A 26,262-nucleotide genomic window follows, 5' to 3' on the forward strand; every position below is an offset into this window, starting at 1 on the left:
TAACCCAGTTCAAATAAGATATTGTGGGATTTCCTGCCTTGATATTCTGGGTTATGAATGGGTCTTCTTGAAGAAACGTTAGCTAGCATTTTCCTCAGAAGCTGCATTATGTTTCCTACTGGTATTTAATGTTTCTTCTTATCACCATGAATCCACAAGACCTTTTCCCCAAAAGCACCCCAACGTTCATACTCTCCAACTGTCCTGATTTGGCAGAAGATTCCCAATTAATCCTCTACCATCCCACTTCTTCTGCTGCTTTTTAAATGTTCTAGTTGCTCTCTCCTGGTCTTTGTCCACAAATTACTTCAGTTTCTGCAGACCAAGTTTGCACACAATTAACTTGGCAGAGATAAAGGAGAAAATGATACTGAATCTTGCTCTTCCCAATCGACTGAAGCAAAAGCCAATTGCTGTAGCCTAAGAGCTGTTCAGCAGTGGAACTCTCTGCCATGGAGTGAAGTGAAGGCTCCTTCTTTGAAGGCTATTAAATAGAGGCTGGTTGGCTATCTGTCAGGGGTGGTTTGAATGTGCTTTTCCTGTATGGCAGGGGGGTTGGACTAGATGGCCCATGCAGTCTCTTCCAATTATATGATTTCCAAGCTTATGTAAAAAGGTAAAGGTTTTCCCTGACATTAAGTCTAGTTGTGTCCAACTCTGGGGGTTGGTGCTCATCTCCATTTCTAAGTTGAAGATCTGGCATTGTCCATAGACACCTCCAAGGTCATGTGGCAGGTATGAGTACATGGAGCGTCATTACCTTCTCGCCAAGGCTTACCTATTGGTTTGCATGTTTTTGAACTGCTAGGTTGGGAGAAGCTGGGGCTAGCAGCAGGAGCTCACCCTGCTCCCTGGATTCGAACCACCAACCTTTTAATCAACCTTGTGTATTCTTCCATATCATTATCATTTACTTATATGAAGCCATTAAGGATAAATAATCTTTCCTATACCAACCACATTAAAGTTGCTTGGGCACATGTGTCTTTGTTTACATCTGTGCAAAGATGGAGAGTATGAACCTTGAAGTGGCAGTGATAAATGAATGGTGGGCACTGATCAGGGTCATATTTTTTCCCACAATCCCTTAATATAGATGAACACTCTTGACATTATTGCCCTTTCCTGAATAATCCAAATGTTTGTAATTCCAGACAAGTTTGGCAGGCCTTGGCTGATAGATGAAGTCCAGGCTACAAGATGTGGATACTCCATCTTCCGGGACGTCTGGGGAAACATTGAGCTCCGTGCCTCCCTGCTGGGCTGTTATGCTCAGACGGTGGTATGTAAGGATGGGCGAACGTCATCAGGAAGTGAGGCAGACTTCTGGAATGCTTGTGGAGCTACTCTTACAATGAATTACAACAAATTCTTCAGTTAGGCCCTTTGGCTAAAGAGGGGGGGGGGGTGTCCAAAGTGTGACCTGTTGGCCTCATGTTGCCTCCAGGACTGTATTGTATCCCCAATGACCTCTAGAAGTGTGGGGACCTTTTTGACACATTTGGATGTGAGGAGTTAGGCCATTTCAGACCTAAGATAAGCTTTTATTTTTTAAAAAAGAAGTTAGCAGGCCACATCTTGTTGCAGAAAAGTTCCCCCTGGTTACTAAAACATCCCGAAAGACAAAATGAGGTAGTCCTTGGTCTTTAGTAACCATTTGTGGGCAATAATCTAGTACTGTTCTTTTACCTTCCATAACGCCTTTGCTCTGTTGAAGTGCTAAGCTTTATGAGCTCCTAAATTCATCCTCTCCTTGTATATTTTCCTGATTAAAGAAGCCATGGGTCCAGCCCATGTATTACCCATCGTATTTAGCATCAAAGATGCCTTGTGTTGTTGTAGGTCCCACTGAAACTGAAATTCACGTTCCAGAGTGGTCTTCAGATTGACCTTGAGATATTTTAGATTCCAGTTCTAATCAGCCCTACTCTCTTATCAGAAACTGTCTTCACTGGCAACAGATTTGCACAGGCAGCCACTGGAAGTGGCTGTTTGTCGTGGGATGACTTCTGTGGGACTCCACAGACATAGTCTTCAGGTGCTGGTAAAATGTAGTCCCACAGAGGCCATCCCATGACACACGGCCACTTCCAGTGGCTGCCTGTGGGAATCTGTTGCCAGTGCCTGAGTTAGTACCCCAACTCCTAATTGCAGAAAATGGGTGAGAAGTGGGGAAAGGATGGAGAACGATGTGGGATATCTGGCCATCCCAGAAGACAGGGAAAGACGGTAGGGAATGAAGGAAGACACTTCCCTTGGCTTTCCCCCTGTCTGTCTGATTAGTTCTCTAGAGAGCATGGCCCAAGTTCAGGAATGTTTGGAGTTGCAATCCAAAACATTTGCCAGGCATCAGTTTTAGGGAAAACTGCAGCAGATGCTTCATTTTCTCTATTGCCAAGGAAAGATGCTTTGTACACACATCCAGGATTGTGCTCTTCAGCCTTGGAACCTGTTGAAGAGTGTGGGCCTAATCACACTAGAGAATAGATCCACTTAAAATCCGGTTTCTGCCTCCTGCAGAATTCTGGGGTTTGTAATTTAGGGAGGAGCCTTTAACAGCCTCACTAAACTCCAAACCCCAGATTTCTGCAGGAGACAGAAACTGGATTTTAAGTGGATTTATTATCTAGTGTGATGAACAGACAACTCCTGTTTACACAAGTCCTGGGCTAAAGTACTAAAGAAGACAGGAAATCATGCAATCTTCCAGATGTTGTTGCACTGTAGCTCTCTGAATCCATCACCGTTGGCTATACTAGCAAGAACTACTGGGATCTTGAGTTCAGCATCTTGAAAGCCACATGATTCCCATCCCTTTTCCAAAGTTACTGTGATATAAGGCTGGGACAGAGCAGAAGTTCATGTACTTCCAAAAGCTCATCCACAAAAGAATAATTCAGATCTGTCACAAAGACCACTTCTGATCTTTCTGGAGAGATGAAGAACTAATGCTGCCACTCAAAGCATTGTGTAGCCATTCCATTTTTTATTTTGTGAAAAAAAAATACAGACGTGATTAGAAAAATTAGAAAGTTTTAAACAGAAGACATCATTATATGACAACTACTGTAGAATATGTAAATTGGGTGCAGTGATTGCATATCACAGGACTTACCTCACAAATGCATTAGTCTAGCATAGTGGGAGGGAATGTGTAGCCCCATGTCTTGGACAACTTTGCCCATGCTAAATGGAGCTGATAGGGTTTAGAGGCTAAAACATCAGGAGGCCCAAGGATTCCCCACCCGTAGTGTTTGTGGTTGTTGTTGCAAGCCTTTAAGTTGTTTCTCATTTATGGTGACACTATCATAGTAGTATGTAACTTACCCAATGTCATCCCATGGGTTTACATGGCCAAGTGGAGAATTAAACTCTACAGCAGTGGTTCTCAACCTGGGGTCTCCAGATGTTTTTGGCCTACAACTCCCAGAAATCCCAGCCAGTTTACCAACTGTTAGGATTTCTGGGAGTTGAAGGCCAAAAAAAATTCGGGAACCCCAGGTTGAGAACCATTGCTCTATAGTCATAGCCCAGTTCTCAAACCACTGTACTACCCCTGTTCACGCAACATGCCTTGCTTCCAAATATCCCTGACCACATTGCTGGTGGACAGACTCAGACCTGAATAGGGCTGGTGATAACAGGTGTCTGGGAGGTTTCCCATTCATGGGGTTGATTGGGTGACAGGACCAGGACCACTGGAAAACGTCTTTAAAAATGAATCCAGGGGTGACCTTTTCTTTCTCCAACCTCCACTTTTCTTATGATTCCAATTTTTGAAGATATAATTTAGCAGACCCTTTAGCAATTATTTTAAACTTCCAGCTAGACAGAGAATAAGAAGGAATAGGAGGGGTTGGGAGGCATCAAAAGACTTAATAAAAAGAAGCTTCTTTACCAGGGACTTTGTTAACTGAGGTATGCCTGCACTCTTTCCTCCACACATCTTCAGGATGACCAACATTTCAGTCTGAACCTACAAATCATGGCAGGAATGAATCCGGAGTTACGTGGTGCTGCTGTGATCAATGTCCCAGTGAGCTGTTCCTATGGCCCTTGGCAACCCAGAGAGATCGTCTGTGAGACAAACTATATGGAGGTAAGTTTAAGAGAAAGCCAACTGGGTGGCCTTAAAAGCTTAAAGAGTGAGCCTCAAAATCATGGTTGCCTGATTTGGGAGTGAAAAGGCACTGTCTTGGTAAACTCTGACTGCCGTTTAACACATGCCCTCTCTAGCATGGTTGTTGTTGTAGATAAACAGCGTCTGGGTAGAATGCAGGAGATGGAACCAGATCTAACATAAGGCAGAATGAGGCAACTGTCTAGTGTAGCTTTAAAAATTGTTTTTAAAAATTGTTTTAGAAAATTGTGTCAAAAGCATTGCATAAAAAAGTATAAAATGGATAGAATAGAGAGAGCACAAGTGGCGAAATAATTTTAGACCAAAAACAGGTGACAGTGACTGCATTGTCTGTAGCTTTATACAGTTCTTTCTCTGTGCATGAGGCAGGGCATTGTGGACAAGCATACAGCTGCAGAGTTGTATGTTCTGCTCCACAGTCACATAAATTGTGAGATTATTTTAGGTAGTACCATTTTGCCAGGTTGTCTTTTGATCTGCCCACTCCACTTCTGAGTCTGTTCAGGGACTTCCAAGTTGCCCATTCTTGGTTTGTCCCTGGAGGAAAACTCTCGTGGGGGGCCATCCAGTTGGGATTTCCTGGTTTAGCTGCCCAGAGGGATGCTCTTGCTGTTGCTGGGGGAACATTAAGAGGAGTGATGGTTCTCATAAAACTTTTCCTTGATTTGAGTCTACTGGGAGGAGGCTGGTAGCCATGTAGTGGAGGGCTTTCACAGTGTTCAACCTAACTTATCACATTTGGCAGCAACTTCCCATCACACATTGGGGGGGTGGGTGGAGGGGATGCCAGCTAGCTTATCTGACATAGCTAATATTGGTAGGACAGCAATGATTGCCCTTTAGTTAATTGTCCTGAGGGTTTACTACCATTTTCCTCTCTGGAAGGACAAAGCTCTGTATTTCACACTACCTGCTACTTCTGATGTGGTGGAAACTCTAGGTCCCTTTGAAAACACTAAAATCAAGCTCAACTGCAAGGCCAGTAGGTCTTTGTATACAGAATGTGCCTTGGACCAGACAGCAAAATGTCTTGCATTAGCCCTAAGGGGAGGAGACAGTCTAAGAAATTTGTTTTGAAGCAATAAATTCATATTTTGTTTAAAAACTCAATTGTGGGAACATTATCTACTAAGGATGTTAATTTTAGGACTGTAGTGTGTTACAAAAGTACACCAGGTTGTACGATTGAGACAAATCCAAAGACTGTGCTAAGGAAAGCGAAATTCTGCCACTTGCATAAAATGTGCAAAGTTTGTTCTTGAGAGTGTTTGTACTATTGCACTGATTCTGTGTGGAGTTTTATCCCACAGAGGTCTTTTCCCATTCCTTGCATTGCATCAATACTGCCTTGGAGGATTTTCTCAAATTTTCTCAAATTTTCTCATCCTTCCAGTGTCATGGTCTGACCATCATCTGATCACATTTAGACTTACTGCGACCCTAAACCTCCGCAGGGGTGGAGGACAAATTAAGATGGTCCGCCCTAGGAGACTGATGGATCCGGACGGATTCCTGAGGAATCTTAGGGTTCTTCCTGCCTTGGAGCCTGGCGATTCTATCGACGCCTTGGTAACTCTCTATAATGGGGAGATGGCCAGGGCGTTAGATACGATCGCACCTGAACGCCCCATCTCGTTGCGTCGTGACAGGCCATCTCCTTGGTTCACCGAGGAGCTGGCTGTGATGAAGCACACGAGAAGGGGGCTAGAGCGCAAATGGAGGAAATCTCGAGATGTATCTGATCGAACACGGGCTAGAGCCTCGCTTAAGGCATACTCCGTGGCTATACGGGTGGCCAGGAAATCATTCACGACCGCTCGTATAGCATCTGCAGCAAATAGATCATCGGAGCTGTTTCGGGTCGTGGGAGAACTCCTCCACCCACCTACGGTGGAGGAGGTCCCTGACGACCCCGCAGCTCGGTGTCGCGATTTCGCACACCATTTTGCAGATAAAGTCGCCCAGATACGTCTCGAGCTCGACTCCAATTCCACCGCAGTGCCAGAAGAGGTGACGGAGGCACTTGCTTGTCCAAATTTGTGGGATTCTTTTAGGCTTGTTCTTCCTGAAACCGTGGAGGAGATTCTTGGGGCTGTGAGAGCGACCACCTCATCTCTAGACCCATGCCCATCATGGCTCATTAAATCAGCCAGAGGGGGGTTGCTTGACTGGTTTGTACTGATTGTCAATGCATCGTTGGAGCAAGGAATTTTTCCATCTAATCTGAAGCAGGCCGTGGTTCGCCCACTTATCAAAAAAGCTTCCCTTGACTCCACGGTGCTGAATAACTACAGGCCGATCTCCAACCTCCCCTTTTTGGGTAAGGTGCTGGAGAGGGTGGTCGCCTCTCAGCTCCAGGGTTTCCTAGACGATACCAACTACCTAGATCAGTCACAGTCTGGTTTCAGGCCTGGTCATGGCACCGAGACAGCCTTGGTCGCCTTGGTGGATGACCTCCGCAGAGAGCTGGACAGGGGGAGTGTGACCCTGCTGGTTCTCTTGGACATCTCAGCGGCTTTCGATACCATCGATCATGGTATCCTTCTGGGTCGTCTCTCCGGGATGGGCCTTGGGGGCACGGTTTTGTCGTGGCTCCAGTCCTTCCTGGAGGGACGAACTCAGATGGTGAAGCTGGGAGACGCCTGCTCTGACCCCTGGCCTTTGACCTGTGGGGTCCCGCAAGGCTCTATTTTGTCGCCCATGCTCTTTAACATCTACATGAAACCGCTGGGAGAGGTCATCCGGAGTTTTGAAGTTGGGTGCCATCTCTACGCGGATGACACACAACTCTACTACTCTTTTCCACCTAATTCCAAGGAGGCTTCTCAGGTGCTAGACGAGTGCCTGGCCGCTGTGTCGATCTGGATGAGGAAGAACAAGCTGAAGATCAATCCCGATAAGACAGAGGTCCTCCTGGTCGATCGTAAACCGGATCGGGGTATAGGGTGGTCACCTGTGTTGGACGGGGTTACACTCCCCCTAAAGCCACAGGTCCGCAGTTTGGGCGTCCTCTTGGATTCTTCGCTTACACTTGAGGCTCAGGTGTCGGCGGTATCCGGGAGGGCCTTTGCGCAACTAAGACTTGTGCGCCAACTGCGACCATACCTCGTGAAGGCTGATCTGGCCGGGGTGGTCCACGCCTTGGTCACCTCTAGAATGGATTACTGCAATGCGCTCTACGTGGGGCTGCCCTTGAAGACGGCTCGGAAACTTCAATTGGTCCAGCGAGCAGCAGCCAGGATGCTAACCGGGGCTCATTATCAAGAGAGGTCTACCCCTCTGTTTAAGGAGCTCCACTGGCTGCCATTTATTTTCCGAGCCCAATTCAAGGTGCAGGTGCTCACCTACAAAGCCCTACACGGTTTGGGACCACCCTACCTGCGTGACCGCATCACCATCTACGAACCCACACGCTCGCTTCGGTCATCTGGAGAGGCCCTGCTCGTGATCCCACCCACGTCGCAAGCGCGCTTGGTGGGGACACGGGACAGGGCCTTTTCTGTGGCGGCCCCCCGACTTTGGAACGCCCTCCCAAAGGATCTCAGACAGGCCCCTACTCTAGCCGTTTTCAGAAGGAATTTAAAAACTTGGCTGTTCCGTTGTGCCTTCTTAGACTAGGAATCCCCACCCCAAGTCCTAGTAGCACCTTAGCATAACTAATCGTCGCTGCACACCGCACTTTTAATCCTACGTGCCTCCTGCCATTTCAGCACTTTTAACCCTTGTACCCCAGTGCGCCGGCCGAACCAGTTTTTAATAATGTCTTGATGTTCTGCCATTGTTGTTATTTTTCTTATTGTTTGATTTGCTTTTGCTATTGTTGTGTTATGTTCTCTATTGTATTGTGTTTTGAGGCTTCGGCCTGTGTAAGCCGCATCGAGTCCTTCGGGAGATGCTAGCGGGGTACAAATAAAGTTAATAATAATAATAATAATAATAATAATAATAATAATAATAAAATGTCGTGTGCATGTGAAAACCTAAATTAATTTAATGTAAGTTTTCAAAATAACAGTAATGGACAGCTGAAATTCTTGAAATGCAAAGTTGGAAATCCAAAAGTGGTTGTTAGCAATTTTGTGTTCTACCTGAATATAGATAGTATTGATTTCAGTTAATGCATCCATGTGTTCTCTGGTTTGATCTTCTTGCAGTCCAAAGCACCTTCAGAATTTGCCTCCAACGCCACAGTTCAAAAGTGTCTATCTTACTTTGCTCAGTGTAATGGATTGGCCTACTTTACAGGGTTGGTGTAAATGGTAGTAAACAGGTCTGACTTGGAAAAATTAAGAAGAGCAGGGGGCGGAGCGATCAGGCAGCTTCATAGCTGGAAGTGCAGTCTGATTGGCTGATGGCATTGGAGGGAGTCGCTTAGCAATTGGAGGTGGGTGGAACCAAAGGGAAAGGAAGGAGCTAAGGCAGCCATAATGGTCAGTTGGGAGTTTGGAAGGGGAAGGAAGGAAGAGTTTTGGGAGCTGTTCTTAAAAGATACCTCTTTGAGAAAAATAATTAGGCCTCTATAGTGTTAGAGTGCTGGTGAGGAGAAGGGATTCAAAAGGTTCAGAATAACCTGTTTGTATTCCTGTGTGTGGAACATTTCTTTTAAGGAACTCAAGTTAAACGATCATTCTCTGTAAAGTTAAGTCTGACAATTTATTAAAACCACTATACATCTTCACTGTTTAAGAAGCAAATAAACAGCATATTCTTGTTTTATTTCACCTGAAAAGTTCGTGTGTCTTCTTAAACATTGTGGCAATGAGGTGGCCTATGAAACAATCGAAGGTGGCAGCAAAATAAATCCTATTAAGTATTTGCTGACAGCAAAGAAGAATATAATATATAGTGGTAGCATCCCACTGTCCTGCTTTCTTTGTGAGGGTGTGTGTGTCTCTTATCCCTCAGGCCTTGGCTGGCCATACCTGTCATTCCTAGTAGTAGGAGTAGTAAGAAGCCTCCATTATTGCACTCAGGATAGGGACCAGATATGAGTGACACCTGTGCTACTTGATGACAGGGCCTACTCCAGATATTTTCTTACCTGCAATGGCACCTTCTTGCCCAACAAGTCAATAAGCTGATTAAAATGCAAGGGTATTCACATTAATTTGGCTTTGGAGGAAGAAGATCCATAAGCGCATCTCTCCCTACCTGGCAGTAAAAAAAAAATAGTAATAAATTAATGAATTTCCTGGTTCATGAAATTCAAAACCAGCTGCCTGAGGCAGACATCTCATTTTACCTAATGGCAGGGCGTTCCCTGCCTAGTAATCTCAGAAGCAACAGAAAACAGGTCTAAGAATGCAAAGGGAGAGCAGTGGGATCAGCTCAAAGGCTCTTTAACCCAGCATCGAGTTTTCCTGTGGACCAACAGATGCCCCAATGGGAAGCAGGCAACAGGCCAGGAGTAGCACAGCACTCTCCAAAATCTGGTGGTTTTGTGTGCATTCAAGTTGTTTCTGACTTAAAGCAATTCTGACATGGAGTTTTCTTGGAACGATTGTTCAAGGAGGGTTGTTTTGCCTTCCTCTTAGACTGATAGAGTGTGTCTCGCCCAAGGTGACTGAGTCACAATCCAATATTCAAACCACTACACCATACTGGCTCTTTCATGCAAAAATACATTTAATTAGAAGTCTTTGTCTAGATTCACCATGAAAATCATCTTATTCTGAGCGTATGGGCGTGTTTACGTTACTGCAATTCTTTGATCAAGAAATCAAGAGAATCGATACAGTCAACAAATTCGGCAACCCGTGACTTGAAAATATTCCAAGAAAAAATAATCTGAAAACAAGGCTTTGTTTTTGCCCTTTTAGGTAAGGGGCACCACTGTTATGTCATGGTACTTGAGCATCCAAGGGTGTTAGTATCCATAGAAGGCTTTGGAACCAAATCCCAGCAGATAATATGGGCCTGCTGTATATTGCCCATGTGGCAACTAGCTAATATCTCTTGTCTCCTGATTAGAATTTACAGCACTGATACTTGGTGACCAAGAACAAGGTGATTGAACTCAAACCGGAGGAAAATCAGTTGAAAAGTTTGGAATATGTTATTATTATTTGAAACTGGTGTAGAACTGAAGCAATCTCCAAACTTCCTAGTTTGATGGTTTGAGAATGTCAGTATTGTAGTCCAAAACAGCTGGAGAGTATCTGTTTAGGTCAGTGGTTCTCAATCTGTGGGTCCCCAGATGTTTTGGCCTTCAACTCCCAGAAATCCTAACAGCTGGAAAACTGGCTGGGATTTCTGGGAGTTGTAGGCCAAAACACCTGGGGACCCACAGGTTGAGAACCACAGTTTAGGGGGAAGCTGATGTAGGATATTTATTATTTATTTACTTAGAACATTTTCACCCCGCCCTTCTCAACCCCTAGGAAGACTCAGGGCGGCTTACAATTGGCAACAATCCAATGCCGCTTCATAAAATACAATAGCAAATATAACAATTAAAACCATGAACATTAAAATAAAAATTAAACAGTATACTTACGATCCATTTAGCTATTGCCAGTCTGATGGCTATTTATCAAGCCATATACTAATGGTTACTCCACTTCACTCATCCAAATCCAAAGTCACAGTCAAATATTATCCATTGTCCTTTAACCTGATTGCCCAACAGTGTGGTCCCACAACCACGGTTTTACCTTCTTTCTGAAGGTGAGGAGAGATGACGATGATCTAATTTCCCTAAGAAGTGAATTCCACAGGCGGGGGGCTACCACCGAGAAGGCCCTGTCCCTCGTCACCGCCAAGTGTGTTTGAGACAAAGGCGGGGCCGAGAGCAGGGCCTCCCCAGAAGTTCTTAAGCTCCGACGTGGGACGTAGAAGGAGATACATTCAGACAGGTACACTGGACCGGAGTCGTATAGGATTTTATAAGTCAAAACCAGCACTTTGAATTGTGCTCGGAATTGGATCGGCAGCCAGTGGAGCTGACACAACAGGGGGGTGGTATGCTCCCTGTATAACGCTCCAGTGAGTAATGATACTCCAGTGAGTAATGATATTTCAGCTACCGCTTCCTCTACTTCCAGTCTTAGTCAGTGGGTAGAAATACCAAAACTGTGATGGACAACCATCCAAGATAGCTAATAATACTATGTAACAAATTTTTTAAAATATTCTGTTCTTGGTTTGAAAGAATTATTTCCTGTTTAATTGTGCGGTACGTACTCTGAAAGTAGTTGTTATACTCCAGAAACTTTGTTTTTGTGGCTGCCACAAACTAGGTTGAATTGGTTGAGACTCTACCAGATATTCATTGAAAAACTGTAGCAAAAATGGGCTGCAGGATGTCCCCCAGAAACATTTTTTGCAGTTTAATACACCTTTTCCGTGTTTTTATGAGAGAACCAATTAGGAAATGACATTTATAACCCAGGAGCAAAATTGTGTTACATAGTGTTACATATATATGAAAGTACAAGTATTCCAAAGTCTGAAAATAATCCAAAATACTCTGGTGCCAAGTATTTTGAGTAAGGTGTACTCTGAATCATGAATTCTGTGTTTTTTAACATGGTCTATATTCCTTTTGTCCAAAGGATACCAAGCTATGTGGCTTACTCAGGTCTTTTTTCTGTAGTATTCTTGTTCCACTTTCTAAATTTAACGAAAAGTATATACACATAATAAAGAGCCAAGGATGGAGAGTCACACAGCCTAAGCCTTTGGTTTCAAACCACCTACCAGGACAAAAAAAAAAGGAAAGGAAAGGAAAGGAAAGAAAAGACCAGAAAGGGTTCTGCTCCAGAAACTTTCTCTCTGCAATGGTGAGGTAGAAATGAGATGAAGGAGTTGGTGAAGGTGATACCTGTGGAGAATCTCTCAATTGTATTTTTACCTCTTCCAGGTCTCTGTTAGAATGAATGTTCCACCAATCCCAGATGGCTTTCTTCAAGACCAGCCTGATGACTGGGAATCTGCCTTTCCAGAGGTATACCCCCCCCCCCCCCCGATCATGGGTTGCAAGATTTGAGATTGCTTCTTATCAGAAGGATTAAGTAACCACGGTGTATCTTCTTACTTTGCTGTCCTCCCCATCATAGGTCCAAGCAGGCAGCCCCTCTATTTGGCAAGTTGTGTTTCACATGGACAGTGGCAAGAAAGCCATGCTGGTTGACAAGGCTCATGCTGTTGGCTATGGGATCAACACAACAGACACGCGGATTGTGTTGAGATCTTCCTACAATACAACAGAGGCTCAGAAATTGGAGGTAAGTGCTATTAGTCTCTCAACAGCCATGAGAAGTCTTCAGATTGCGGGCAAGTTCAAGGTCACTTTGGACCTGGGGGTCCCCAATCCTAACACTGGTCAGCACACATTTTGGTTCCCTATTAGCCCTCTTTCTGACTATATATGATCTGCTTGTATCAAAATTGGCACCTGTTTCCTCTTTTAAGCTCTAGCTTCTGAGATACAGATGATATGCCATCTTCCAGTAATCATCTGTGCAGGCGGGAGGGGGGTTGTAAATGTAAATAAACAGAAGCTTTACCACAGTTTCTGAACCAAAATATACTCTGCAGTATAATAAAGTGTCACTCGGGCACTGAAGTAACAATATCTTTACTTCAATTCAAAAGGTCAAACAGAGCAACAATATATACAGCAATCTCTCTGAATTCACACAGAGAACAGAGGGAATAAACAGTCCTTTTAAACAGTCTTTAAAATATGCTTCATGCCTTAGAAATGATCAGGCTTCAGAGAGTTGGCAGCCATTTCCTTCCTGACTGTTTCCAGGCAGCGCTCACTTCACTCTCACAGTTCCTCCTGTTGTGGTGACCCCCAACCGTAACATTATTTTCGTTGCTAGTTCATAACTGTAATTTTGCTACTGTTATGAATCGTAATGTAAATTTGGGTATGTTTTCTCAGATATGCAGGAAGTATTTTAATTCCCTGGACCAAATTTGGCACAAATACCCAATATGCCCAAATTTAAATTCTGGTGGTGTTGTGTGGGATTGATTTTGTCATTTGGGAGTTGTAGTTGCTGGGATGTATAGTTAACCTACAGTCAAAGAGCATTCAGAACTTCACCAATGATGGAATTGAACCAAACTTGACACACAGAACTCCCATGAACAACAGAAAATACTGGCAGGTTTCGTGGGCATTGACCTTGAGTTTTGGAGTTGTAATTTACCTACATCCAGAGAGCACTGTGGACTTGAACAATTATGGATCTGGACCAAACTTGGTATGAATACTCAATATGTCCAAATATGAACACTAGTGGAGTCCGGAGAAAATAGACCATAACATTTGGGAGTTGTTGTTGTTGGGATTTATAGTTCACCTACAATCAAAGAGCATTCTGAACCCCACTGATAGAATTGGGCCAAACTTCCCACACAGAACCCCCATGACCAATAGAAAATACTGTGTTTTCTGATGGTCTTTGGTGACCCTCTGACACCCCCTCGCGACCCCCCAGGGGTCCTGATTCCCAGGTTTAGAAACACCATACTAGGTTCTGCTGTATTTGCAGTGAGATGTGTGGTACAGCATGGCTGCTGATGGACCATACATTTCAGCAGACCAGCTTAACTTTCTCAATGCTGAACTCTTATGGAAGGAGTGGGCAATATCTGCCAATACATTATTTTTGGACTTCCAACTCCCAGAAGTCTCAGCCAGCATGACCAATGAAGGACATGGGAGTTGTAGTCCAACAATAACTGGACCTTTTTTAGCAGGAGTCATTCTCCATTATCATTTTAAGATCTAGCAACATCTCTGACACACTCACGGGATAATTTCATTTATTGTATACAACAAAACCTAATTCTACCATATATGACTTAAACCATAGTGCAATAATTGTCCCAAAGCCTTAATGACCTGGAAGTTCTGCTTGATCAGCAAATGGCATTAGGAGCATATTTTTGTCATTCCAGGTCAATGGGGTTCCTTTCTCCTCAGTGAGATCAAGTACCTATTACAAGCAGCGTTGGATGCTTTTGATGGTGGACACAGCTGTGGCCTGTCCTCTAGGTGTGTAAACACAGTACTTATTTATAACTTTAGGTAAGAATGCTTGGTATCTGTTTTGGTAAAGTGCAATGAACGAATGCAATGAGTTTCTGGTGGAAACAAGTGCAATTACTCTGGATACTTGCAATAAAAATAAAAGGAAACATTTGGGTATGTTTTCTCAGAAAATCCTCAGCATTAGGACAGAATAGGTTACAGAAGCTCTTTGAACTGAGTCTTATGTGTCGAGGTAGTATGTGCATGGACATCATGAATCTAGGATTCCACATGAAACTGTCTTCTCTAACAAAGAGATTGATGAAGACTGATTAGCTTCCTTAAAAAAGGAAAAAGTAGACCTGGGAAGAGGAGCAACCTACATAACTGATGGATGGCTACATAGAAATATCAAGAGAAGCTGAAATACCTAATCCCTTCTAACTATCATCCTCTACATACTGGTTGTTTCTTAAAATACTCAAGTTCCTACACTTGACAACCAGAGGACTGGAACAGTACTTCCTTGCCTTAGGTCAGGGATGTCAAACTCATTTTCATCGAGGGCCGCATCAGTCTTATGGTTGCCTTCACAGGACTGTTAGATCCATGGACAGAGAACCCGTGGATATAGGGAATCAACTAAAATTTGTTATGCATAGTGATCAGTGCTCTTTAGTTTTTATCCAGTTTGTGGCTCCAGATGTTCTTGCATAACACCTCTTATCACTTCTGATTATCAGCTATGCAAGCTGGGGATAATGGGAATTGCAACCCAACAGCACTTGTGGCTCTGAGATGGGGGGAAAGCTAAAGGACATTTTAAAGTTAGGCATCAAATTCACAAGCCTTGTCTCTAAATTCAAAACCCACTCTTCTGATTGAACAGAACAAACTGCAGCGTTCCAGATGTCTAGTCATGTTGACTAATCAACATCAGCTCTAGTCATGTTGACTAACATTGAGGAATCTGGAAGACCACATAAAATGACATGGCGGGCCATATTTGGCTCATGGGCCTTGAGTTTGATACATGTGTCTTGGGTGTTCTACCTTGTTGCTTTAATGCTTAAGCTGTGATACCTATAACTCCTTCTTCCCTTCAAGATGGCGTGATCTATACAAAAGAGACCATCATCTGGACTATTCCAAAAGGCGTCGCTCCCCTCCTGGCAGGAGTTGGCACCATCGAAGAGCTGAAAGTGGAGATGGGTATCAACATGAACATGATTTCTAAACAGGACAGAGATCGTTGGGGTTACTCATTGGAAAGTGACAAGGATGCCATTGTGGTTAAGATCCCTATGGGGGCACCTGGCGGTAACTATAAGGTGTGTTGGGGTGTTAGTCTTGGATACCTTTTGATATTCTGAATTATATTGGACTTCAGATTCCATCATCCCTGATCAATGACCTGATCTTTTCTCTTTTGTAAACTTTTGATATTACATTATTTCACTCATGACAATGATTTTAATTGTTTTTAGTGTTGGACTGCAAGGTTTTAGGTCAGTGGTTCTCAACCTGTGGGTCCCCAGATGTTTTGGCCTTCAACTCTCAGAAGGCCCCATAGGTTGAGAACCACTGTTTTAGATGATTTTTTTATGAGCTTCTTTAGGCCCCACTTTGGGAGAGAGGCTGCATATAAATACATCCAAGGTTGGGATTTGGAGTTGTAGTTCATCTGTATCTGGGGATCTAAGAACTCCTGATCTAAAGATCTAGTGAAATATCTTCTTAGTTGAGTGGTTGGTGTGGAATTTAGATAAGGTGGTACGAAAACATACAGATGACCATGTGTTACTTCTACTTTTGAACTGCATTCTTTACAAAATTCTTTCATGACAGACACCAGTTTCTAACATCAGATAAGTTTTGATGCTTTTAGGATATATAGGCCCTTGTTGTTGTTATAGGCATTCAAGTTATTTCTGACTTATGGTGACTCTATCACTTGGACTGAGAGTGTATACGACTTGTCTAGGGCCACCCAATGAGTTTTTATGGCTGATCGGGGAATCAAACTTGGTCTCCAGAGTCATAATTCAATGCTCACTGCACCACATCCTAGCTGTAATGTAAAAAAAAAAAGACTACAGCAAACTGACAATCTAAAAATATATGAAACAAAAGAAAAATGGAATAGGGAGGGTAGAGGACTGGGAAAAGTTATAGCTTGCGCTATGGGTTGTGTTAGCAGTGGGCCTCTTGAGCACTGGCTCTTTGTCATTCTTTTTCCTCCTAGAGCGATGTGGTTGCTGGGAAACTGATGAGTTCCTACGAAATCAGACCCTTCATAGAGCATCTGTGGGAAGATAACAAGAGGGGTGTCACAAAGCACACCATCGTGAAGGAGATCAACACCCCGCTGCAGCTCGTTCCAGTGACAGTTACAGACTGTGAGTACTCCTTGCAAAGGGTAAAAATAGTGAGCAGTTGTCAAAACCTTGAGGGCAAAGGAGGCTTCTTTCTGCATGACTGCTCACATGTGGGTGAGTCATGGAAGCTCTGATTGTGGAAGGATCACTGTTTCCTGTGTCCTCCTTGGAGGATGAGACCATTTGGAGGACATCTTCAGGTTCTCAAGAGCGTTCTCAGTGGGGTCACTAGAGTTGCTGCCACCCAGCGTGGAAACTTATGGTCTCACTTTATGGACTTCCTCCCAACCCAGACTATACTTCCATATTGTAGCTAAATTACTAGACAAATTATCAAAATAATGACTGTAATAAACCACTAGCAACAAAGACAACAAGTGTGTGTGCAGACAAAGCTGTGCAATTGAAATCATCATTGTCATCAGGTAGCAATGGGAGTTCTAATCACTGGGTGCGCATTAGAAGGTTCAAAAAGTAAATTAGCCTAGCGTTTTTGCATTGTATATATGAATACAGTACATGTAAAGTGGCTTACATAAAATGCAGGGATATTTTTTTATTAAACAATAATATATTCCTGCTGAAGCACTGCACATAAATGTTTTAGACGGTCATTTTGGTGTCATCCAATGCAGTTTGCAACCCCTTCACTTCCCTATTCATGAGCATACTGGTGTATGGTGCTGACCTCTTTGTCTCTGTGCAAAGAAGGAGATTCAGGGCCAGGAAAAGTGATCCCTCATGTATGCATATGAGGCCTCAAATTAAACCACCTCAAGTCGCTTCCGGGCTGAGAGAGGCGGTATACAGGTATAGTAAATAAATAATCCCCGAATTGTCTTCCTAAAACAGACTACTTGCTGGTTTGGTAATCCTAAGGCCATCCAAGTGGTTATTTATTTCGTATCAAAAGAATGCCATACATTCGTATGAAACTGATAAAAATAGAAGGAGCACAAGCGGCTAAATATTTTTTGATCAAGAACGGGCAACAGCAACAGCATTGTCTGTAGCCACCAACAATTCTTCCTCTGTACATGAGGCAGGGCATAGTGGACAAGCATACAGATGCGGAGTTGTCTGTCCTGCTCCACAGTCACACAAAGTGGGAGATTCTATTAGGTAGTGCCATTGTATACTACCAAACACAAAAGCATTGCTTTTAAACATCCAAGTGGTGCTGGGATGTTACTCCCATCAGCTTGGCTATCAATGCCCTGCTCTGATTAATTCTCTGCAATTGTCCTCAGAAGCACTTTAACTACCCATTGGGTTGGTCTCCCTACATTATCCTTTAAAACCTTCCTGCTTAGATACATCCTACCTCTGTTCACGTCCAGTGTTTATTTTAAAAATTTTAATGTATTACATCTGGCCTGGCCATAAGATTTTAAATTTTGTGTGTTATTGCTTATATGAGAGTTATATTAATTGTACTGTTTTATTTGCTTGCTGCTTTGTTTTTACTGATGTGTTGTTGGGCTTGACCTCATGTAAGCCGCCCCGAGTCCCCTTGGGGAGATGGTGGCAGGGTATAAATAAAGTTATTATTATTATTATTATTATTGAGCCCCCGATGGCGCAGTGGGTTAAGGTCGCAGGTTCGAATCTGGGGAGAGGCGGATGAGCTCCCTCTATCAGCTCCAGCTCCTCATGCAGGGACATGAGAGAAGCCTCCCACAAGGATGATAAAAACATCTAATCATCCGGGCATCCCCTGGGCAACGCACTTGCAGACAGCCAATTCTCTCACACCAGGAATTGGCTGACACGACAAAAATATTATTATTATTATTATTATTATTATTATTATTATTATTATTATTATGCTGGGAGCTGCAGTCCAACCTACCTCTCCAGGACCATGCATTCCCCAGAACTGGCTGAAGGGTCTGAAAACCCCTGTTACACTCTTCATTTTGAAATGTTTGTCTTTCTCCCCCTTATAGACACAAATGTCAGTATCCAGCTCTTTAATGTAACGATCGGGACCTTCTTACCAGATGTAGAGCTGGTCAGCCTGACAGTGGATGAATCGGGACCATTGTCCCTTCCAGAGGCTGAGAAGAAGGGCTATAAGGTCTATGAAATCAAGCACCCTAATGGCAGCAAAGATTACATGCTGCAAGTCCCTTTTGATACACCTGGAATTGAGAAGAAGGTGAGTCCTGTCAAAAAATCCCAACCTACTCCAATGGCTATCTGAATGAGGGGTCTCCGCTCACAATATAATAGCAAAGCAGAGACAACAGAACTGCTAACCATGTGATAAAAATCCAACACAAAGGAATGAAAGGGAGTAGCTTGGGAGCTTTGATCATTTTGGCTTTAAAAATAAAGTCTCTTCACTGACTATTGTATTTTTGGTGTTACCGTTGAGCCATTAATCTTGAACGTAAACACTGTAAGAATATGTGGTGCATTTGGAGTTTTGAATAGTGAGAAGCAATGACCTCACCTTTTGCGTTCTAACAGAACCTAAACTCAGAGATAAATATTTCTGTTTTCTTTTAATGAAGAGTGAGCTCTGAATTGTTCTTTGCATTTATTACTTTCTCACTTTTATCTTTAATCAAGAAATTACTCAAAACCCAGAAAATAGAGTAAAGTCAGCTCTGGGTTTGCAGTTTTATTTATTTACTAGCCGTCCCCTGCCATGTGTTGCTGTGGCTCAGTCCGTGTATATGTGCTTTGTGTGTGTATATGTGTGTGTATATATTTGTGTATATGTGTATATATGTGTGTTTGCGTGTGTGTGTATGTGTGTGTGTATACACACACACACACATACTAACTGTCCCCTGCCATGCATTGCTGTGGCCCACGTGGGGGTTCTGTGTGGGAGGTTTGGCCCAATTCTATTGTTGGTGGGTTTCAGAATGCTCTGTGATGGTGGGTGAACTATAAATCCCAGCAACTACAACTCCCAAATGTCAAGATTCTATTTTCCCCAAACTCCACCAGTGTTCACATTTGGGCAGATTGAGTAATCGTGTAGAGTTTGGTCCAGATCCATCATTGTTTGAGTCCACAGTGATCTCTGGATGTAGGTGAACTACAACTCCAAAACCAAAGGATACTGCCCACCAAACCCTTCCAGTATTTTCTGTTGGTCATGGGAGAACTGTGTGCCAAGTTTGGTTCAATTCCATAATCGGTGGAGTTCAGAAAGCTCTTTGATTGTAGGTGAACTATAAATCCCAGCAACTACAACTCCCAAATGACAAACTCGATTTTTTTGAGTGAAGGACATACATTGGGTTGTTAGGTGTCCAAATTTGGTGTCAATTCGTCCAGTGGTTTTTGAGTTCTATTAATCCCACAAACTAACATTCTATTTTTATTTATATAGATATGTTTTTGTGTGTACGTTGTAATGTATTTATTTATTTTTTGGCTTTGTAAGCCTCTTCTGCTGTGTTTTTCAGTGTTTTTATGAGAGATGGTCACTCGTTGGCCTGATAGGTGTCTTGTGTCCAAATTTGGTGTCAATTTGTCCCGTGGTTTTTGAGTTATGTTAATCCCACAAACGAACATTACGTTTTTATTTATATAGATTTTATTTTATTTATTGTATTTATCTACCACCTTTTTCACCTCTGGGAGGGACTCAAGGCAGTTTACAACATCCCAATGGCAAAAATGAAATGCCAACATGCAGTAAGACAAAGAAATCATAATAACTAATCACTACATATAGTTATGACTTAAAATCATTAAAATATTAAACATAAGACATAAAAAATGTAAGCATTTAGACAAAGCATTTAAATCATCCTAGTATAAATATTAAAATCACATGATCCAAAACTCGTACACTATAGGCATTCCAGTTTTTAAAAAATTGCATAAAAGAGGAGCCATGGTTTGCAAGACCACCTATGGATTTTCCCCCCAAAAGTAGCACGTAATACAATGAATGAACAGTGCGTTTTTTGAACCTGCTAAATTGCTTACACAAATCTGTTTTTGAAAACAGATGTTCCCAGTTCTGCTTATGGCAGCTGAGAGCTGAAACTAGGGCCACTGATTATGTTTGACTGACCCAAATCCTTTTCTTCCCAGTATGTGCCAGATAACATCAGAAACTACAGCAAAACCCCCATATTGGGATTCATTGTCATTCCCCAAGGGAAGCCCTGTGACATCCCAGTCCCTTTGGTGGCTCTTGTCAAGGACGCAGGTGAGTTAATGGAGAATGCCAGCTCAACCGTTCTCTCACGAACATAAGAAGCAAAAGAGGGTGAAGGTGGAACTCACAAGCAAAAGACTAAGATGTTTATGGATTCCACATCCATGTTATGATAGATCCAGAGTGACTTCTACATCCATGTGTCATTGAAGGCTTTCATGGCTGGAATCACTGGATTGCTGTGAATTTTCGGCGCTGTATGGCTATGTTCCAGAAGCATTATCTTCTGGCGTTTCACCTGTATCTGTGGCAGGCATCCTCAGAGGTTGTGAGGTCTGCTGGAAATGCCTCACAATCTCTAAGGATATGGGTGAAACATCAGGAGAGAATGCTTCTGGAAAAACTCACAGCAACCCATGTTATGATTGATCCAGTTCTGTCTAGCAGAGTAGGAAACAGCTAGAACTAGCTTACTGATATAGAACAACAGATCAGACTGCAATTTTTGGACTCCTTGCAGAGTTGTAGTGAGACTGATGATCATGATGAACACCTGCTCTTCAAAATTTAGGACTACTTTATTTAACATCCTGGAAATTACTCTTAAAATCAAGATGGTAAGTTTAGCTATAGTCCTGGGTTATTTATACAGAACACTTGTACATTGTCATAAATTTATGGCCACTCACTTAATTTTGGTTAATTGGAGATGTGATGACAACATATAAGTAACTACTCATGTAGGAAAAGCACAATCAAAACACCTCCGACAGCTGGCCATCCGGCTTCTGTTTAAAACTCTCTAAAGATAGAGCCTCCACCACACTCCCACACCTGAATAATGACTAGCAGACAGAATTGTATGCAAGAGGATCCAAGGCCATTGTTGATTCCTTTTACAAAATTCCAAGTATTGCACTCAAAATTCCAGTTTGAACACTCAAGGGCCAGAGCTTCCCAGTTCTCCGTGTCTATGCCACAGTTTTTAAGGTTGGCTTTAAGCCCATCTTTAAATCTCTTCCTGTCCACCAAAATTACATTCCCCATGCTTGAGTTTGGAGTAGAGTAATTGCTTTGGGAGATGGTGGTTTGGACAATGTGGGCAGTCCAGCGGAGTTGATGGTGGAGGAGCATCGCTTCAGTGCTGGTGGTCTTTGCTCCTCCCAGCACACTGACATTTGTCTGCCTGTCTTCCCAAGAGATTTGCAGGATTTTTGGGCGGCAGCGCTGATGGAATCATTCCAGGAGTTGTGTGTGACATCTGTAGACAGTCCACATTTCACAGGGGTATAGTAGGGTTAGGAGGACAGTGGCTTTATAAACAAGCACCCTGCTCTTAAAACCTTTCTCTTCCCTCCTGTTTGCTCAGTCCTGCCTCAAGCTGAGGGGTTCTGCGATGACCAAGCCCTCTATTTAGTGATGAAACGTGGGAACGTCGACCAGGACTGGCTGCCCTATGTGAAGGACACACTCCTAAGCCAAGAAACGGCTCAGAGCCTCGGCTATAGATTACACGATAATCAAACCCACTTGGCCTTGAGAGTCCCCTGGCATGCTTCACAAGTTCTGTATGAGGTAAGGGAAGCTTCAAGTATTGGTTGGACACAAAGGGGGTTCCTTATTAAGGGAGGGGTTGAGAGAGGCACTGCTCCCCAATAGATCTGCAGGCATAGGGTAACCCTACCATTAGGTAGACTGAGGCAGCCACCTCATGCAGCAGATAGTAGTGCCAGCCTCTTCAATTGTGCTTCAAAGCGCCTCTAAAGCCTCCCTTTGGACAACAGAGCTCTTTCACGTTCTCTCAACTAACTGGCTGTCTCTGGATGTGATGGTGGACACAAACCTATTGCAGTATTGGAGACTGGGATGGCATTCCATTCATAGTTTGTCCAGGGAGCACCATCTTTTCTCTTTAATCTCAGTTCATTTAAAAACAACCCTATATGGGCTGACAGTATTCGAAATCAATTATTTTTGGACCACAAGTTCAAGAAGCTCCCAGCCAACATGGTGACAAGGTAATTTCCCAACCGTGCTGCTTGGTTTCATGATAGGTCTTTTAAGATCTGCTGCATTTTGGTAGAGAGCTGATTGGAACTGGTAGTCAATTTTTGGGGTCTCCCAAATGGTTACCTAAGGCCAAATAGTTTCCTCCTGTAAATTGATCAGGATCATGGCAGGTGTCCAATTTCCCCATAGCTAATATTTTGATCATAGAATGTCCTTTAGCTTAATAATAATAATAATAATAATAATAATAATAATAATAATTCAACAGGCAGCAGAGTGTCTGCTGTGGACACATCTTGTTGTATTTCAAATAATAATAATAATAATAATAATAATAATAATAACAACAACAACTGGGTGCAGTGCTTAAAGACCTTGGCCTGCACTTAAACAGAATTGGCGCTGACAAGATTACCATCTGCCAGCTGCAGAAGGCCACCTTACGGGGATCTGCGCGCATTATTTGCCGATACATCACACAGTCCTAGACACTTGGGAAGTGTCCGATGTGTGATCCAATACAACAGCCAGCAAGTGATCTTGTTTGCTGTGGACTAATCTTGTTGTGTTTCAAATAATAATAATAAATCTTTATTTATACCCTGCCACCATCTCCCCAAAGGGGACTCAGGGCAGCTAACATGAGGCCAAGCCCAAGAGGTGTTTAGGACATTTCTGTTTGCCTTTTTTCCAATGGGGATGGAGGAGAAATTAAGTGGTAAGTGTTTGGATTGCTATTTCGTCTGTGGTCCTTGTAGACCTACACAGAAAGTAGGTGACTGATCTCATCTCCTTGACCTCCTAGGAAGTAGGCCCTCTTGGGATTGTGGCCACCTTTCAGTTGCTGTTGAAGGACCGTCTTGCTCAAACCGAAATGATGGATTTTGCCGTTTCCTGTATCTTCTCTTCCAAAGATCTCATTGGTAAACTTCTTTTTCATCCTGTTTCTTCTTTCATGGAAGACAATGCATGGGGAAACCAGCAGACCTCATCTTAGGATAGAACAGTAGTCAACAGTTTCAGGCCCCTTCTACAATGCCATATAAAATCCAGATTATCTGCTTTGAATTGGATTATATGGCAATGTAGACTCATATAATCCAGTTCAAAGCAGACAATGTGAATAATCTGCTTTGATAAACTGGATTATATGGCAGTGTAGAAGGGGCCTCAGACTTGGGATCCCATTTTCAATTCGGCAAAAATCATTGAGAACCACATTTCTTGCCACACATTTTCTGGCTCTTCCATTCATCATTCAGTCTTCCATTTTCTCTCATATACACACATACAGCAATCAACTCCTTCTTCACTCTGCTGACTGTACTTCCTTCTGAAACACTCAGTTCTTATTAATTTTGAGTAAATATGCACAAGCAGGAGTTTGTAGTGTTCTGGTTTCCACTGTTTTTTTGTAAAAACAACAAACCAACTAATTTAAGAAATAGAGACAGAGAAGTGTTAGTACTATGGAAAATCTCAATTAAAATAGACCAAGTGATGATTAAATATGGCATCCTATGGGACAAGGCACAACCTAGTTCTGAAATGAAGGCTACCAAGGACTGAATTATTACCCCAGAAAGTCCTGGAATAAGTTTATGGGTGTCCTTTCAGATTGCCGTCCGAATGGCACCATGGTGATTTCTGCTGTGAAGCTGGTTGGCATCCCAGACATGGAGCTCTCTGGTCTGGTCCTGAAGGACAGGCGCTGCAGGCCAGCCTCGGTGACCAAAGAAGGGGCCACCTTCGTCTTTGACGTGAGCTCCTGTGGCACAACTCGCAAGGTGAGAGATTGCTGTATTCTTTCCCCATAAGTGTATGGGAAGGTTCCTTTTGGTCATCTTTGAATGCTGACAAAGTGGGGTAGGTTCAAAAAACCTGTATGAGGTTCAGCAAATAACCAGCTTTTCACATTCTGTGTGAAGCTAACTGGGTTGGCTATTGAATTGGTGCCCAAGGTCATCAGCGTAGGGTTGCAAGAGAGCAATAAACATCGCCACAGTTCCCCTCTTGAGATCCAGAGTTATGTCCACCACGGTGTGAGATAATTATCTCCTTGTGCCAAACTGTGCTAGTTCTATGAATCCCTTTGGCTTTCAAGAACTACTGAATCTGGCAACAGAGTCTGATGCCCGTTAAAGCTGATGGTGTGGAACTGAAGTCACCAGAGGTAGAGCCAACAACCTCTATAACCTCTTATTTTATTATTATCTTTCAAGAATTTGCTCACATCACTATTACATTCAGAAAGGTACTTTTTTCATGTCAGGAGAGACTTGAGAAACTGCAAGTCACTTCTGGTGTGAAAGAATTGGCTGTCTCCAAGGACGTTGCCCAGGGAACATCCGGATGTTTGATGTTTTACTATCCTGTGGGAGGCTTCTCTCATGTCCCCACAGAAGCTGGAGCTGACAGATGGGAGCTCACCCCACTCCCTGAACCCCCCAGTGCCGCAGTGGGTTAAACCCCTGTTCCGGCAGGACTGAAGACTGACAGGTTGCAGGTTCGAATCCGGGGAGAGGCAGATGAGCTCCCTCTATCAGCTCCAGCTCCTCATACGGGGACATAAGAGAAGCCTCCCAGAAGGATGATAAAAACATCAAATCAACCAGGCACGTCCTTGCAGACGGCCAATTCTCTCACACCAGAAGCAACTTGCAGTTTCTCAAGTCGCTCCTGACACAACAAAAAAATAAAACAAACCGCTCCCAGGATTCAAATTGCCAACTTTTTGGTCAGCAGTTCAGCTGGCACAAGGGTTTAACCCATTGCACCATCGGCGGCTCTGGTACTTGTTGCTAAAATTACATAATGGGCCTTGATACACTTATCACTATAGTGCTATTATTCTACTTTGATTGCTATGGCAACATCCCAGGGAATCCTGGGATTTGCAGTTTACAGAAAGGCATGCAGAATTCTCAGCCAGAGTGTTCTTGGCCCCACTAAACTACAAACCCCAGAATCCCACAGAATATTACTATGGCAGTTAAAGTGGGAAAATAGTGCTATAACAATACAGTGTGAAAGGGTTTTTAGTCTCTCTTTTCTCCAGTGCATGGCACACATGACTTTCCTCTCCATGTTACAATCTGGGTAAGGAAGACCATGATGATAGAGAGATTGACTCGAGGTCATCCACATAAGCTTCAAATGAATACCCCTTGGTTGCTTGCTTGGGCTTTCTTAACATGCATACCTCTGTCACAACTACACTGTCCTTGTCCACCTGAGATGTCAACCCTTGTAAAACCTTAACTCTCTTGAAGTTTCTTGCTCACTAACCTGAAATCCACCTGCAGTTTGAAAACGCCATCATGACCTATGAGAATGAAGTCCTGTATTTCATCCCAGGCCAAGCGACACCTGTTTATCAGTGAGTATGCATGATCTGGGGCAGGGGGAGAAGGTTTTAAAGCAGTGTTTTTCAACCTTCCTAATGCCATGACCCCTTAATACAGTTCCTCATGTTGTGGTGACCCCCTAACATAAAATTATTTTAGTTGCTACTTCATAACTGTCATTTTGCTGCTGTTATGAATCATAATGTAAATATCTGATATGGAGGATGTATTTTCTTTAACTGGGCCAAACTTGGCACAAATACCCG

The 26,262-nt window shown here is 43.1% G+C and overlaps 1 protein-coding gene across 1 annotated transcript in view; it reads left to right on the plus strand.

The window, feature by feature from the left end:
• The window catches only part of LOC132765454 (zona pellucida sperm-binding protein 2-like), a 33,812-nt gene that overhangs the window by 1,550 nt on the left and 6,000 nt on the right, over positions 1–26,262 (plus strand). The window contains exons 3-15 of the mRNA XM_067464838.1: positions 1,155–1,282; positions 3,953–4,099; positions 12,003–12,086; positions 12,199–12,366; positions 14,057–14,153; positions 15,237–15,460; positions 16,375–16,528; positions 18,457–18,668; positions 20,573–20,690; positions 22,009–22,214; positions 23,455–23,572; positions 24,267–24,436; positions 25,955–26,028. Of these exons, the coding sequence (XP_067320939.1) occupies positions 1,155–1,282; positions 3,953–4,099; positions 12,003–12,086; positions 12,199–12,366; positions 14,057–14,153; positions 15,237–15,460; positions 16,375–16,528; positions 18,457–18,668; positions 20,573–20,690; positions 22,009–22,214; positions 23,455–23,572; positions 24,267–24,436; positions 25,955–26,028 (1,900 nt within the window). The remainder of the gene's footprint in view (positions 1–1,154; positions 1,283–3,952; positions 4,100–12,002; positions 12,087–12,198; positions 12,367–14,056; positions 14,154–15,236; positions 15,461–16,374; positions 16,529–18,456; positions 18,669–20,572; positions 20,691–22,008; positions 22,215–23,454; positions 23,573–24,266; positions 24,437–25,954; positions 26,029–26,262) is intronic.

This window comes from Anolis sagrei, chromosome 2, assembly GCF_037176765.1.
Source record: "Anolis sagrei isolate rAnoSag1 chromosome 2, rAnoSag1.mat, whole genome shotgun sequence".
Lineage (NCBI taxonomy): Eukaryota > Metazoa > Chordata > Lepidosauria > Squamata > Dactyloidae > Anolis > Anolis sagrei.